The sequence below is a fragment of the Tachypleus tridentatus genome, chromosome 1, assembly GCF_004210375.1.
Source record: "Tachypleus tridentatus isolate NWPU-2018 chromosome 1, ASM421037v1, whole genome shotgun sequence".
In the NCBI taxonomy this organism is placed as follows: Eukaryota; Metazoa; Arthropoda; class Merostomata; order Xiphosura; family Limulidae; genus Tachypleus; species Tachypleus tridentatus.
The window spans coordinates 28,459,976-28,474,034 of record NC_134825.1 but is presented as its reverse complement, the minus strand read 5'-3'; the positions used below and the strand labels follow the sequence as shown (position 1 = coordinate 28,474,034).

Here is a 14,059-nt window from a genome sequence, read left to right as displayed (position 1 = left end):
AATACCAGATCCATCTGAAAATCTCTTTTTCAATTCTGGAACGACTCTTCTCTGCAAAACTTCGATGTATTGTGGTCCTCGCATCATACCTTCTACGATACGTAAGCCTCCGACGCCATAGTAGCTGAAAAAGCCCCAAAACATCTTCTTCAAGGAATGTTTATGAACTGACTGATGTAAGATTCTCGAAGTTTCTCACCTGGAGATCTGCAAACATGCAGACTTCTTTGACCCTGTACGAAGAAATGAGTCTCGTCACTGAATAACACCTTCCTCCGTTGTTCTTGTGTCCAGTTTTTGTATTTCAGACCCCATTGATACTGTTTTTTCTTCATTAAGTTGGTAAGAAGTTGTTTTTTGACTGATCTCCTTGCCCTTCTAACACAATTTTGAATGACGTAATATTCCTCAAAATTTCGTCATATATTCCAAAAATAGATCGACCGTACTGCAAAACACAGCTAATGACGCCGTCTGTGTGAAAAAATGACTATTAAAGGAAATCAGCGGATCCAGCGAGCCTATACCGGCCGCCATGCTCAAAATATTGTAAAATAACCATTTATTTCAATTAATTTGCACAAGGATGTAGATGCAGAATAAACTTCGGGAAATAGCTAGCCACCCTGGGGAAGTTTAATTTGCTGAATGATCATATGATAATTATAAAGTAGAGTACGTATTAGGAGAAATCAATTAGGGTCTGATGTTAAATTTTTTTCTCCACTCACACAAACATTAGCTGCGACACTTTAGAATGTACAGTTTAAACAAGAAGATCATATGAAAAAAAATATTAGGTGTTTGTACATGTTTGTACATGCATACGAATACCTAAATAATAGAAAAACTGAGACTAAATATTAATTGTTTGTACATACATACAAATACCCAAATAATAGAAAAACTGAGACTAAATATTAAGTGTTTGTACATGTTTGTACATACATACAAATACCTAAGTAATAGAAAAACTGAGACTAAATATTTTCGCTTCATGCAGAATACAGTATCAAAGACTGTATATAATATTACTTTTATTACTTTTTAATTTACAACAGCTAGATTTAAGCGCACTTACCGCATCCCTTCCAAGTGAGAGAAAGCTAACTATTAACAAATTGCTCTTGTAGAAACTAACTTTCGAAAAGTTCCAACGAGTTAGTTCTCAATCAGAAGATTTTTAATAAGAATTGTGAAACAACTGAAGTGCTGCAATAAAAACGTAATTTATGTAGTACATAAGTTTGCGCGAATAATAATGAATTACACTAAACTATATTTGACATTATACAATATGTTAATTAAATTTCTAAAGATTTTACTCAAAGCTAATGGATGAAACGTTCTTTACACATCGGTACTGACAAATAGGTTTATTCGTACAGTCATTGCACGGTCCTTGGTAATACAAAAAGAACCTCACTCTAAGGAATGAACAGCAGCGACATCTGAGTCAGCGTGAAATATTTTAATATTTCTAATATCATAAAATTGTTATAGGAAGGAAAGAGTAGCATTGTAAACCCATTAAGTACTAGAATAGATAAGGTTACCATGTAGAATCACACAATAATCTAAAATGATATCAACTTTTTCTAACCACCTACAGATCTTAGAACTCACAGTAAGTGGTAGCAACATGATCGGTTTTATCTCATTATATTTATTTAGCTTCCAAGTTACACATGCGCAGTTCCATGCCTTGGTGTCGTTATTCGACCCTGGTCGCATAAGAATAACTGAAACTAGATTTATTTCTGGAACCATGTCTCCCTGCTGAACAAACAGACACAGACCTCTCTGAGAGTTTCAATCAGACCCTATTGTGACATATGAACAAAGGCACGTGCTTCCCCTGGGTGTACCTATAGTTATCAAAGAAGGTCTACTGGGTGATTTAGCTTAAGTTTTTGTTAAACCACAGTGCTCCCTTACAGATAAGATGATTAAATATATTTACTAGTCTTTGAACTTCACACAGAAACTTCGTGAATGTTTAAAAAAGACAAAAGCAATTCTTAGTTCTATTGTACAGTGAAGGAGTGTAAGTGTGCATGATTTCTTAAAGAATTTTAATATCACACTGTTATAAGAAGAGATCTCCCTCCCCCTAAAAAAAAGGGAGGCAGTTGGAAAATGTTCGTGTGGCATCATTTCTTACCTGAAACCAGCCCATGGCCATCTTTGCAAGGCTTCTTCAGTCACTGTTTCTCTCTCGCATAGAAACGATTGAGCTTGTCATCTGAAGCGTAACGTATTATGAAAAGTAGCAGGTCACGTGATTCGAATGAGAAATAGCCTAGTTATACGAACTACACGCTAAACAGCTTTTTCAGTGACAATCGAATGCAGTCTGATGCGCACGTGCAAAGAACCTGCAATTCAATATGTGCCGGTACCTCGGATGAAAGTAAAGCGTCGAACAGCCCTTCAGTGACACCAGTGAAAATGAAGAAAAACGAGACAGAGAATGAAAAGTGGAGCAAGTCATAAAAAGCTATGGCTAACTTTGGTAGGAGCGAAAATTTATTTAAACGGAACTTCAGACCTCAAACATGGTACATAAAGATTACGAATTTCCCGCAGAGACAGTGAAGTCTGACTTGTATTTACACCGCTATACTTTTTATACCGTGACGGAGCCTGAAACATAAATTTTGCCAATAAAGACAGTTTGAATCGCCGGGACTATTGTCAACCATATCACGGACATTATGACTTCATACGAACGTGCGTTATAAACATCACAACTGTTTTATATCATGTAGAGTTCTACTTTCCTATTTCTATAATTGTTATTCCAGGCATTAAGTTATTCTTCCTTCATTATAATAACACATTGATTTAGAAACATGAGCTAGGGAACATTGGTACGATATCACAGCTTTATTTAATGAACAGTCTATTACTTTATCAATTGCTGGACATTTGATGGCCCGTCACAGTTGTGCACCCTCTAACGATATTTGCTCACCCTTCAAGAAGAGATAAAAACACAGGGAGAAAAACAGATTTTTTTAATTCAATGAATTAAACAATAATATTTGTTTTTAATAATTATTTAGTAGAAACCAGAAACACTGTGTACCAAGAACAAATCGCTCTGTGGGGTGTCAGAAAACATGTATATCAAGTAATACTCACTATATTTGATGCCAAACAAACTGTTTACCACGTAAAACTTAATCACTTGGATGTCAAACAAACGATTTACAAAAGAAAACTTAATTTGTTGGGTGCCAAAAACCTGTTTAACAAGTAAAACTTAACTCTGTTTGGTACCAAAAAACTGTTTAATAAGTATAACTCACTCTGCTGGGTGTTAAACAAACTCTTTACAAAGTAAAACTTAATATATTGGGTGCCAAGCAAACGGTTTACATAGTACAACTCACCCTGTTAGATGACAAACAAGCTGCCCACCAAGTAAAACTTAATCTGTTGGGTGCTAAACAGTTTACCAAGTGAAACTTAACTCTGTTGGGTGCCAAACAAACTTTGTATTACGAAAAACGTAATCTGTTGGGTGCCAAACAAACTGTTTACCAAGTAAAACTTACTCTTTTGGATGCCAAACAAACTATATACGAAATAAAATTTAAGGACCATCTAGAATGACCAGATGTCTTTTCTCATGAAAAAAAAAGACATAAAGCAAAGGGTCCATTATTCTCGAGAATTTTGTTACAAAATGAATAAATGAAAAACAGAGTTTTCTCTAAGTTTAGGCCTGGCATGGCCAGGTGGTTAAGGCACTCGACTTGTAATCCAAGAGTGCGGGTTCGAATCCCTGTCACACCAAACGTGCTTGCCCTTTCAGCCGTAAGGGCGTTATAATGTTATAGTCAATCCCACTATTCATTGGTAAAAGAGTAGCCCAAGAGTTGGCGGTGGGTGGTGATGATTAGTTGCCTTCCATCTAGTCTTACACTGCTAAATTAGGGACGGCTAGCGCAGCTAGCCCTCGTGTAGCTATGCGCGAAATTCAAAACAAACCAAATCTCTCTAAGTCGTATTTAAACCTATAGCTAGGATAAAGGCCGTATTTACATCCTGAACTGCCCTCGCGGGCAGACCGTAATTTTGACTTGGGGCACTCAACCGTGCGACGAAACTACAAACAATCCAAAATACACTCCTCACAACAGCATACAGAGTTCCAATCACTACATCATCTCAATTCATACACAAATTTTCGAACATACCAACCATACCAGATAGACTTCTACATAGTACAATGACGTACTTCGATAAAAATTGGATGAAAAACGAATTACTATGCGAACTAGATAGGTACCTCATACATGATGAAGTTAGTCCTAAACATCTCTCCCTTATAAATATATATTTTAAACATAAACATAAATAAATGAATAATAAAAATAAATATATAATAAAAATGTATGTATGTATATATACATACATATATATACTATATATATATATACATACACATATAATGAATAAAACATAAATAAATAAATAAATAAAAGTTCCACCAACAAACTTGACATCTTGCTGATAGGGCAAAGTAATACCCATATATGTATCACAATACATAAACATTGCCCTGGAAATGGTCGGAGTAATATTCAGTTAACTCTGACTCAAACCAATATCAAATACTGCAAGACCACATAAGTACGGGGAGAAAGAAGAGGTCAAAGAGAACCTGACCCTCCAGGATACAAGGATACATATAATACCCAAACACCGAGAGAGAGAGAGAAGTTTACTTCATATTTAAACCTTCACGTTCCAATAATGTCTCGGTATTAACATATTCCCAAATTTGTATTCTTATCGCCTTATGCTATGAATGAGCATAGATTTAATATTTTCCTAAGAAGTTGTAGAAACATTCCATGTACTATTCTGCAAAAGTTATTAAAGGGTAAATGGTGGTAAATAATACATTCTAAGGAATTATGTGAGGAATTATGCAGTTACAAAACGTAATGATGTTTTCATAATAGAATTATAAATTTTACAGGTTTTACATTCCGAGATTAGAGAAAATACTAACGAATTATTTAGAGCACAAATTTAATTACAAGATCTTTTCTATGTTTCTTGCTTCCCTTATTAGGACTACATGGATCTTGTCTTCTGAAGTCGTGTACTTTACTATTCACATTTCTTTTATGTTGTGTTATTTTTTTCCCTAGGCAAAATATACATTTAATGTTTCTTGTGAAAGACGATATATCAGTGGGACTGACGTGCACCATAGTTCTACCAGGTGGCCAGTCACGGCTTAATTGTACAAACAAGACGCTCACTTCCAGAGATAAAGGAACAACTCAAATATTTGCTAAGTTTAATAGTCAGGGATTATTAAAGTTACGAGTGAGGTTCAGAGTTTACATTTATTTTCGAAGCTTAAACCTGAATGTAAGTCTGATTTGTAGCCGTGAATTAAAATGTTCACATAAATGTATTCATGATAATGCCTGGGAACCGTAATATTGAAAAAGAAGAGAAAGTCTCTTCTTTGAAGAAGACAAATATTTGCACTTTCAGAATCCATAAAATTGGTTGTAAAGGCAGAAAAAAACGAAAGAAGCTGGAACTTACGTTAACAATACAAAATTAGAGAATAAAACGCTCGGTTTTGTGTATGACAACAGTATTTTGTAACTTACTAATATATAGTTTACGCGAAAAACACATATATTTGATCAAATAGAAAAACATAAAGTTTAACTGATAAAGACGAATATGTAATTCTTTCAGTCCTTGTTAGATATCCTCGGGCATTTTACTGTATTCATTTCTTCCCACAGATGAGATAGCGTCAACCTGTGGTGTAATTACAAAACCGGGTTTCCTGCTGTTGATTCGACGTTTAGTAAATATAACCTTGTCTCTTGGTGGCTAGCTACTTTTTTGAGGAGTAATTACAGCCATTTAATCAGCCCCAGACCATTTGAGGGAAGGTGATGAATATGCCCCTAGACCGTGCCTAATCTCTTTTATCTTACCTTTGTGCTGGGAAAATAATAAGGTATTGAAATGTCTTAATGTCCAAAAACGTTTTGCAACATAAAGACGAATCATAATAGAACTCTTACTACTCTAGCCTTTGTAATATGAAGATAACTTAGAAAGTATAATATTCCTAAACAAGCACTTTGAAACTTCAAAAAGTAACATAACTGAAATACCGCTTGGTGTTCAATATTTACAAAACATAATTACATGCATTTTCATTTATATTTATCACGAACAATTTATAAAACCCAAACGTTGATATTAAGATAAGATATTTTTTCATGTTATGTTAAATATTTCCCTTTGCTCGAACACTGGCTGTGTGTAATCTAAATATTGTGAATCATTATTCACGGACGTGTATGTTTGTTGAGAGAAATTTACGTCAGTAAGACTGTAAAATAAACTTTCTGGAATGTATACTCGTGTTTTGCAATACTAACAATACTGAACTTTAATCTGTTGTGCAACAAGCAGTCAAAACAATCTGTTTATTTAAAAGTACTAAGTCGATGTTTTCGTGTCCGACAATATTAAAACATGAATTGCAGAAAGAATAGGAAAGTGGCTGGTAATCTGAGGTTCACGGGTTCCAATCCTCGTCACTCTAAACATGGTCGCCCATTCAGCCGTAGGAATGTTATAATGTCACAATCAATTCCATTATCTGTTGGTAAAAGAGTAGCCCAAAAGTTGGCGGTGGATGGTGATAATTAGTTGCCTTCCATCTAGTTTTTCGCTGCTAAATTAGGAAGGACTAGCACATATAGTCCTTGTGCAGTTTAGCGCGAAATTCCGAAAACAAAGAAATGAGTAGAAAAGTGAAAAACTATAAAAGAATAATACCTCTCCACCATTTGTTTCTTTCCAAATTACGGAGTTCTTAAATCTCCTAATAATTGGATGAATAAATTTTATCTTCGCCTTTTTGCCCTGTTGAAACGTTCTTTGTCCTCTTGTAGGTACAACTTTTAGTGTTGTTAACCATTTAAAGTTTCGATGTGATATTCTCAAATGAAACTTAACACTATATTGCATTATATATATACATCAACATATTGGAGTACGTATCTTAAGAAACGACTTCCATTCTTCCATGATGTAATAAGATACAGGTAGGTTATTATTAATAATACCAAGGGACTAAGTGTAACGTATCCGACTATGTAAGATAAAATTCAAATATTTCATTTATGAAAACACTTTTTGTGCTTATTAGCCACTCAGAATTACAGAAATCATTTCGATTTCAACAAATGGTGAAAGTATATAAGATATTTACATACAAATATATCAATATTCATTGTACTACGAATGACTGAAAAATAATGAGGTTCAACATACTGTTTTTGTCTTTTTCACATATTCCACAATCATCCTTTGCTTTCACTGACTTATCCTCTTCTTTTTAGAGTCATTATTATTTTCTTAAGTCTTTTAAAAAAATTTTAAGGAATTATTTTTACCTTTCAAACTATTGTGAGTTTTCTCGGCTTTAATCGAATATTATATATATTTTTTTAATACATACATTTTAGTAATTTCTTTTCATGTATACTTTTATTCCTATTTATCTGTCTTATTGGTCATCGATCCAAACTCAGGAGTTGACTGTGGGTGAAGTTTATTAGTTAACTTCCTTCAGTTCAAAATTAGGTACGAACAGCACAGATAAACCGATGTAGCTTTGGAATAAAATACAAGATAAACAAACAATATATTCAACATTTTATAAATGTATCTTAGTATTTATGTAATTCAAGAATTTAATTAAACTAGCACAAAATTATTGCGTTTGAATATTGGGTTTAAAGACCTCAGTGCAGAGTGAAGTTCTCCGAAACTAGTAAAACCCAGTCACATGTGTTGATCAAAGTGTAAATTGAACTGGATCTTCCTTGACCATAGACTCCGAGATTAAACAATTAGCATAATACTGAGCTTATTTATTAGAACCCAATGTAGCGATCAAGTTCCTTCATTATCCTCAGTTACTTCTAAAGCTATTCCAAGAGTAGTCCGTGCCGAAATCAAACCCCATTATGGCACTCGCTCATAATTCCTGAGCATCTGTGCCACTTTGGTTCCCTCTAGTTTGCGAGTGGGAATATGAACACAGTTTCAAACATAATATGAACACAGTTTCTCGAATGGAATCAGAAACACTAAGTTCAATGCCAGTTTAGGGTTCAATGATCATGAAAACTTCTCCTAGAACCCATTATGCCTGGCTGACTTTCAGGTTTTGTTTTAGTTTCTCTCGGTATCCTCTTGGTATGAGCTACGGCACATATATATGGACATTCTGGGGCTATCCTGAGACTAAGTTTTGTCCTGTTAGCTCCAAAAATGTGGGAAGAGATAGCTTACAAACAAATACATAAACAGTCACTATGACGTAAAGCCAGGCATGGCCAGGTGGATAAAGGCGTTCGACTCGTAATCTGAGAGTTGCGGGTTCGAATCCCGGTCGCACCAAACATGCTTGCCCTTTCAACCGTGGTGGTGTTATAATGTGACAATCAATCCCACTATTCGTTGGTAAAAGAGTAGCCCAAGAGTTGGCGGTGGGTGGCGATGAGTAGCTGCCTTCCCTCTAGTCGTACACTGCTAAATTAGGGAGGGCTAGCTTAGATAGCCCTCGAGTAACTTTGCGCAAAATTCAAAAAACGAACAAACACTATGAAGTAATAAAGGATTAACTTTATTTAGTTTTAATTTAGACAATTTTAACGAAGTTTGCATCTTGTAAATATTTGTGGTTTTTCATATTAAAATTTGAAAATGTTCACTCAAGTGTGTTTCTAGAATGTTTGTCCTTTAAACAATACACATCATCTTTCCTCTATTTCTTCTACTGAATAAAATCATGTTCTAATTGTACATATCTTTATAATATGCTGCCAAGATATTAATAATAATTTAGATTTGTTCAAATAGTTTCAGTTCCGAACCTTATCAGCTCCCGCCGTGATTCTCTTATTACTGTAAGATTTAAAAGGAGTCAGTAATAAGTCCGATACAATTACTAAGCACTGATACATAAATTATAAAGTAAAATCGTAAACTACTAATGCGTAAGGTCTTCATATTAATAAGTCATCAGCGAATGGGCAGTAAGTTCATGGACTGACAACTGTAATATCCACTATTCAATTTTCACGCGGTGATCAAGGCGCAAATAACCCATTGTGTAGTATTGCACTAAAAACAACAATAGTAACCAGGGGCGTAGCCAGGGGGGTGTTAACCCCCCATGGACCCAAACTTTTTAGACAAGTTCAGCTGCCACCTGTGAAGTTTCATAAAGATCCGCGATTGTATGACAGATAATTTCACACACAATAAATGGTCAAATACAAATTTCTGATTGAACACTTTTAATACAGAAAGTTTTGTCAGAACCAGAGAAATACAATCGAATATCTATGAAAGGCTCAAACGCCTGTTCGTTCTTGTCAGGACATCTACAACACAGTTTGGTTCAACTTTAATATCACGGTGAATGTATAATGAGGCCTACTTTGCTGGGCCTGATAACTTTAAGTTGTATATTATATATATAGGCCTATATATTTATTTATGATTAAAAAAACAAGACAAACACCTCAGTGTGCCATTCTGAAATTTGCCAAAAAGATGGTCTAAGAATGTATAATTCAAGCTTTTTGTTATGTTTTTATTGAAAAATTTCCCGGGGGAGCATGCCCCCGGACCCCCTAGTATGGCTTCGTTCCCGAGGCGCTTGCATCAAGCACTCAAACAAAACTAACCTCTCCCCAATGGCCATTTCTAGCTACGCCTCTGATAATAACAAAACACACATTTAAAGATTTCACAATGGTTACAAGCTCAAACTTTAATTTATATCAGAGTCAATTAAACTTCCATGTCTGCTAGAATGATAGTTTGACTAGTTTTGTCTTTAAATTTCCAGAACTGTGACAGATTAAGGTGAACCAAATAGAAATGAAATGGTACTTTTAACCATATTTCCATTCATAAGACACGAAACGAAATATCTTGCTGACATATATGCATATTAAAGCTTGTTGAAAGGTTATTCACATTCAGGCAGTCTCCCTCTTTTATAAGGTGTTATAGGGACGTTCTCTTTTCTTTCTACGTAAAAAGGAAATCTCGCTTGTTAATATTTTACTTTTTTGTAACAACCTATCTTTCACAAAGAAGCTCTGATACTGAGTTTATGTATGTTAGATTCCATAGGATTTCCAACAACATACAACAAAATACTTGAATTGTGCCAAGGAATATTATTAATCACTTTAAACAGCGTAAAATTGCAGAGTTTACATCAACTGAAGAGGAAACTATCTCTTCAGCGCCCTCTGAGACTAATTTGAGATTAGGAACGTTTCTAAAACAACAACAAAAAACCGTAATATTTTGTCGACTTGATTAATATACGTAATAGCGAGGCTTACTAAAAATGGTCTTTTCCCTGAGTTTAAGTGCTGTTTACTTAATGATTTAGGTATTGAATACTGAGCTCGTTTATAACTAATTTGACAATGTTAAAATTATACAAAATATAGAGTTTGCCTGATTCTATACACATATATAAATTGCCTTGTGTATACCTGTAACTCGTATAGTTCTCTGAACAAGATATCAATGATAAACTCTATTATTTCATGAGATATTACTTCAACTGCGTCTTCGATATATATATACATACAGGAAAAGACTCACAATCAGCTGAATTTGTTAACCTATCGAAAAATGGAAAGTAACTGATTGTTTTACTTCAAAAATTTCAGTCTTTTGAGCTTGAAAGTCACACCGTTTGGTATTACCCGCGGCTTCATTCATACTGTGTTCGCCCCAAAACTTTAACTCTTCAATGAACAGATCTGGCTCATGAGAGATCAAGCCACGCGTCCCGCGCGCGACCCTGCAAACATATTGACAAGTAACACGTTGTCGCTCCTGGGAGGTGGAGCTTAGTATTCATGAGACTGGGCTTTTTAATGCAAGTAAAGCTTTACTCTGGACATTTCTTCATGCGCTCGTGAAGTCTAGATAAGTTCACCACTCTTTGATCCCCGTGAAACCCTCAACGTTGTGAAAACCGTATATTATAAGTTTATGTAGTCTGTACTACTTGGGACCAAGTTGTTGAAGATATTTTAATCAAAAGTTTCCTTAAAATAAAACGAATAAATAAACATGGAGACAACCACGTGTGTCCTGCTAGCTACAAACACAGTAAATTCAGGAGCAATGATTTCTTCTGTTTCTACGTCTCCACAGTCTGGTGGTAAAATCGCCATTTCGAGAAATGTGGTCAAGCCAGCAGTAGGTGATAACAGTGCGCAAGGCCTTTTGCGTTGCAAAAAACGTATTAACCTTTCTCAGTTGAGCTACTCACTACCTCAATCCCAACCTGTTGCAGTAGCTAGAAGGAACGAAAGAGAAAGGAATCGTGTGAGAATGGTAAACATGGGCTTCGCCACACTGAAACAGCACGTACCAAATGGTGCTAAAAACAAAAAGATGAGCAAAGTGGAAACGCTCAGAGCAGCTGTGGAATACATCAAGCAGCTTCAAGAACTTCTTTCTGATCAGCACAGCTCAGTTGCTGCATTAAAAGAAAGAGACATTCTACTCTATAATGGGCAAATAGACGAGAACTGTTACCCCGTATCTGTTCCAACAACCAATAACTTAGATGCTACCAATGCTGCTACGAACACAACACTTTATTCAACCTCAAATCCTGAAACTTTGGCACCAGAGTCCCCAACGCCAAGCCTTGGTTCAGACGCTGCCTCTCCCAATCATAGTCTTGGCTATGACGTTTGTTCACCACACAGCAGTTTGAGTCCTGAAGAGGAAGATCTATTGGAATTTACGTCCTGGTTTTCTTAACTTGTAAGTATCCTAGTAGTTTCAACTATATAATTTGACCTCAACTGCATTTTATAAGAATACAAACTTGTATGGAAATGTATATTCTTAGTATCCTATATGATTTTACTTAGAAACTTCGTAATACAGATCTTGTTAAGGATTTATGAAAATTCTTTTGATTTAATAGGATGAAAAACTGTAAACATTTTTTACGCCAAAAAATTTTAATAGATACAAAAAGTGTTTCATCAATTGAATACTTATAATGGTTTATTTCGTGACATTTAGTTTGGCCATCAGTCTGGCCTCTTCTTCTCCTTCCATCTTTCTTATAGGTTAAATGTCATAGTTCTGGTACAGACCTAAACTTAAAGAGGAAAATGGTGTTTATAGTCCAAACTAAGATGAGTGGGCGCTGTTACATGTTCTCTCTTGCTCTCAATACGTATTTTCTACCTACCTGTCTGACTTGGTGACAAAAGTGTCTCAGAGGCACTTGTTGGCCTTTGTCAGGCCAGCGATCTGCACCAATGGTCTGCCTGCCAGACGGTATTCTAACAGGTCTTTTGTTCGAAGAACCTTAGTCGTGCATTCATCCATTTCAGAAACTCTTCCCCTACACCTCGGTAAAAACCTTTCCGGTGAATGGAGCAGAGAAGAAAGGCAACAAAAAGCCATGCTCTTGTTTTTGCCCTGCTCTAGAATTTAAAGAAATACTTTTTTTTTTCGAGTCTGCTGGATAAGCTAGAGGTTGAGCACTTATCTATTGGTACATTTCAGTGAGCATTTATAAAAGTAAATAAATAAGTGAACACTTTAAGTAGATAAAAGGCAAAAACTAAATTTGAAAGTTAATATTTTTACAACAGATTTTAATACTTTGTCTTAATTTGTTTTCTCAGATCATCGGTTCAAGAGATGGTTTACAATGAAGGTCTATTACCTGCTCAGGTGTAACATCTCTACAAGTTCCGGCGGTAGAAAGTTTATGTAGGACAAAGCACCTTGTCGTTTCCATGTAGGCTCAAATGCTAATCATCCCGAGAGAAGGCGATACCATCAAGTTAGGGAACCAACAGACACTGTTATCAAGTCGCTGTTTGGCCAACAAATGTCTATAGAGTGGGTAACAAGGCGAGCACTTGATGGGATTGTGGGAAAAACTTTTAAGAAATAATCTTAGCGCCAACCGTAGAACCTCTCTTGTCTCTCTGACGGATGACCTGCTTTCCCGTGGGTCCAGACCGGAAGTTTCTCTTTGTTGATGTACAGAGAAAAAAACGCAAAGACGGATTTCCTGTGAGAAAGAAGTGTGTAAAATACACTGCTCTATTCTAAGAGGACGTGTCTTTAAATATTACCCATTACGAAGAAGGATTCTATCCTGTAATAACAAAGGAACTATTTATTTTTTATACTTTGTTTTAAGCAAGATTAAACTTTAAGATCGTTTCTAATAGATTTTTAAATATATAAGCTGTGCAAAACATCGCACAAATATATGAATGTTTTATTTAGGTAAGAAAGTATTTAACAGTTATTAGCTTATAGATGCTAAAGTTATATGAGCTATTCATTTTCGAAATTCTCTTTTACAAGTAAAGAATAAAGTTGCTATGCACGAGAACAGCAGTGCTTCAGAGGTAGTTATCTATGTGTAAAGTATTATTTTTCTATGTATTCTATATGTTACTGAAGAAGATTTTTGTAAACATAAAACATTTTATTATATAAAAAAGTGTTCGTCTAATTGTTCGAATAAAACTTCTCACCGATATAAAATATTCCGGTTTACTTGTTTATAAACACTTCTACAATTACGTAACCGTTCCAATCACACCTGTTTGACTTCAAGACATAATGTGCATATATCATGGAGCTTTCAAATTCCCAAACAGTTTCTCCCACATCATAAAATTTAAGTTCTTACGTCATACTCCTAAACATTATGTTTCGATACTCGCAATAGACATAGTACAGATAACCCATTTATGTAGCTTTGTGCTCAACAACAAACGAACAAAGTTTCCCATTTAGTAGTATTTGCCATAGCGTCTATTAAATATCAAGAAAATACTACATATATTTATATATTTAAAAACACAATATGAATTACCAAAGTTAGTTTGTTGTTTGTGTCTTTTAAGTAAAAAAATTCCATAATTTATATATAATAAAACGTTTTTCT

General features: G+C 35.0%; 1 protein-coding gene across 1 annotated transcript; it reads left to right on the top strand.

Moving 5' to 3' along the window:
- Nucleotides 1-11,035: 11,035 nt before the first annotated feature.
- Nucleotides 11,036-13,560, top strand: LOC143245441 (achaete-scute homolog 1b-like). The gene is made up of 2 exons (XM_076491834.1): nucleotides 11,036-11,892; nucleotides 12,774-13,560. Exon 1 carries the CDS (start codon nucleotides 11,188-11,190, stop codon nucleotides 11,887-11,889), a length of 702 nt encoding a protein of 233 aa, XP_076347949.1. The 5' UTR covers nucleotides 11,036-11,187; the 3' UTR covers nucleotides 11,890-11,892; nucleotides 12,774-13,560.
- The last annotated feature ends 499 nt before the right edge of the window (nucleotides 13,561-14,059 follow it).